At 43.1% G+C, this 2,361-nt stretch overlaps 1 protein-coding gene across 1 annotated transcript in view; it reads left to right on the top strand.

Annotated features, from left to right (window-relative positions):
* The first annotated feature begins 1,370 nt into the window (after positions 1-1,370).
* Positions 1,371-2,361, top strand: part of LOC107744054 (G-protein coupled receptor 87-like) — a 2,878-nt gene continuing 1,887 nt past the window's right edge. The window contains exon 1 of the mRNA XM_016557523.1: positions 1,371-1,558. Within this exon, the coding sequence (XP_016413009.1) occupies positions 1,383-1,558 (176 nt within the window). The 5' untranslated portion in view covers positions 1,371-1,382. The remainder of the gene's footprint in view (positions 1,559-2,361) is intronic.

Genomic DNA, 2,361 nt, shown 5'->3' with positions numbered 1-2,361 from the left:
ATGGTTCCTCCTCCCTCACCACCCTCGGCGGTGGTGCAGCGAGGGGGTGTACGGGGGTTCCCCCGATGGAGCGGTCAGTTGCGATGCAGTTGTATCCTAATACCGCCTCCACCAGGCAGGGCGAACCGTGCCTCCCCTCCCGGGTCTGTAGGTACTCGTCTGGCCTATCCGGCGATGCTTATACGGCCTGTGGAGAAGCTGCCTCCGCCTTACACGCTACGGCGTTACTGCAGGTGCACCAGGCCAAGGCACTGAAGGACCTGCACTAGGGTGGTCACGATCCGGAAGTTCTGAAAAGAGCTCCGAACCGCCGCTGACCTTGCGCTCCGAGTGACGAAGGTCACCGCGAGTTCTCTGGGTCATGCGATTCGAGAGCGTCAACAAAGGCCCTACTCATGCACCCTCTGCCAACCTCTGCGAACCAATGGCCGTGCAGTTACACTGCGTGATTGAAAAAGGCTTCAGTATTCGGAGAAAAAGTAGTTTCCCAAAGCGTCTAAAGCAAGACGCAGTACTCGTTCCCATATCTCAGGGAACCGAGGTTACGTTAGTAACGAGTACGTTTTGTCTGTGATTTTTTTTACTCTCGAAGCCGTGGAGCCCATTGACTGCCATTATAAGACTGATAGACTGCAACGGTTTGAGTTAAAAATCTTGGTTTGTGTTCTACTGAAGAAACAAAGTAACCTACATCTTGGATGCCCTGGGGGTAAGCAGATAAACATAAAATTTTCATTTTTGGGTGAACTATCCCTTTAACTATCTGAACAGTGAGGATGCACAATGCAGTTTTGAAAAATGTCTGCGTTTTCAGATACAACGGAAAAGAAATAGTAAAATAAATAAATAAATAAATGCTAAAGTAAATAAATAAAAAGTAAAAAATTTTGACCAAAATCTATCTTATATACCAAAATATATTTCAGGGGCAAGAAAATAAATTTTTAATCTTACAGTAGCTGACATTTAGGCTAAATGCAAATGTGGATGGAATAACCAAGAGATCAAAACTACATTAATAATGATTATTCATTATTAATGTAGTTTTTAATGATTATTATTATATGTTCATGCGTGTTATGGACAACAAATAAAGTTTTTCTTCAAAATGTTTTTTCCCCCCATATGGGTTGTACAGTAAAATGCAACCTTTCTTCCAATAGGTACCAATCTCTCCCATGTCTGGTTCACTGTCCAGCTCAATCATGGACCACAATGCAACCAATTCAACTGAAGGATCTTGTAGCTTGTCTGAAATGCCAGCTCGTCCGTTCTTCTTATGTTTATACACAGTGATTTTTCTGGCAAGCCTGGTGCTCAACAGCATTACAATATATGTGTACTTTTGTAAAGCTATAAATCAGTCCAGCATCACGATCTATATGAAGAATCTGGCTATAGCCGACTTGTTTGTGTGCCTGTGTTTGATATTACGCATTGCTAAATATTCTAGCACTTCAATGGTAATTCAGCGTATCTACTGTAACTTTGGTGCTCCCATTTCCTACCTTAACGTGTACTCCAGTATTCTCTTCATGGGCTACATCGCTGCAAACAGGTATGGATGCTCATAAAGGAGGGTCACTCTCAGGAAAAAGTGGTTTTTGAACCTCCCCCCAAAAAAGTAATTTTCCACTATAATTTAATACACGATCTGCATTTTCATTGCTTTAAAATTTTTGTTATAAGAGATACTAAAAACAACTTTGTGCATCAAAATCTTTACCTTTTCTGGAAAAAAATCTACTTGATTTTCAACAGATTTGTGGCAGCTTAATGTCAAGTCAAGTCACCTTTATTTATATAGCGCTTTTAACAATACAGATTGTGTCAAAGCAACTGTACAGCATTAATTAGGAAAACAGTGTGTCAATAATGCAAAGTGACAATAGTAAGCACTCAATTTTCAGTTAAAGGCAGTTCATCATTGAATTCAGTGATGTCATCATCCAGCTCAGTTCAGTTTAATAGAATCTGCGCAATCAAGTCAACGATATCGCTGGAAATGAAGTGTCCCCAACTAAGCAAGCCAGAGGCGACAGCGGCAAGGAACCAAAACTCCATCAGTGACAGAATGGAGAAAAAACCTTGGGAGAATCCAGGCTCAGTCGGGGGGCCAGTTCTCCTCTGGCCAGACCAAACCAGCAGTTCAGTTCCAGGCTGCAGCAAAGTCACATTGTGCAGAGGACTCAACTGGTTCCTGTGGTCTTGTCCTGGTGGCTGTCTAGGAGACAAGGTCTTCACTGGGGATCTGTCTCTGGGGCTCATCTAGTTGTCCTGGTCTCCGCTGACATTCAGGGCTGTAGAGGTCCTCTCTAGGTGCTGATCCACCATCTGGGCTGGATACGTACTGGATCCGGG

The sequence above is a fragment of the Sinocyclocheilus rhinocerous genome, unplaced genomic scaffold (genome assembly GCF_001515625.1).
Source record: "Sinocyclocheilus rhinocerous isolate Xijiao unplaced genomic scaffold, SAMN03320098_v1.1 scaffold407, whole genome shotgun sequence".
Taxonomy (NCBI): Eukaryota; Metazoa; Chordata; class Actinopteri; order Cypriniformes; family Cyprinidae; genus Sinocyclocheilus; species Sinocyclocheilus rhinocerous.
Note: the sequence above shows the minus strand (reverse complement) of the source record. Positions and strands in the feature narration are given on the sequence as shown.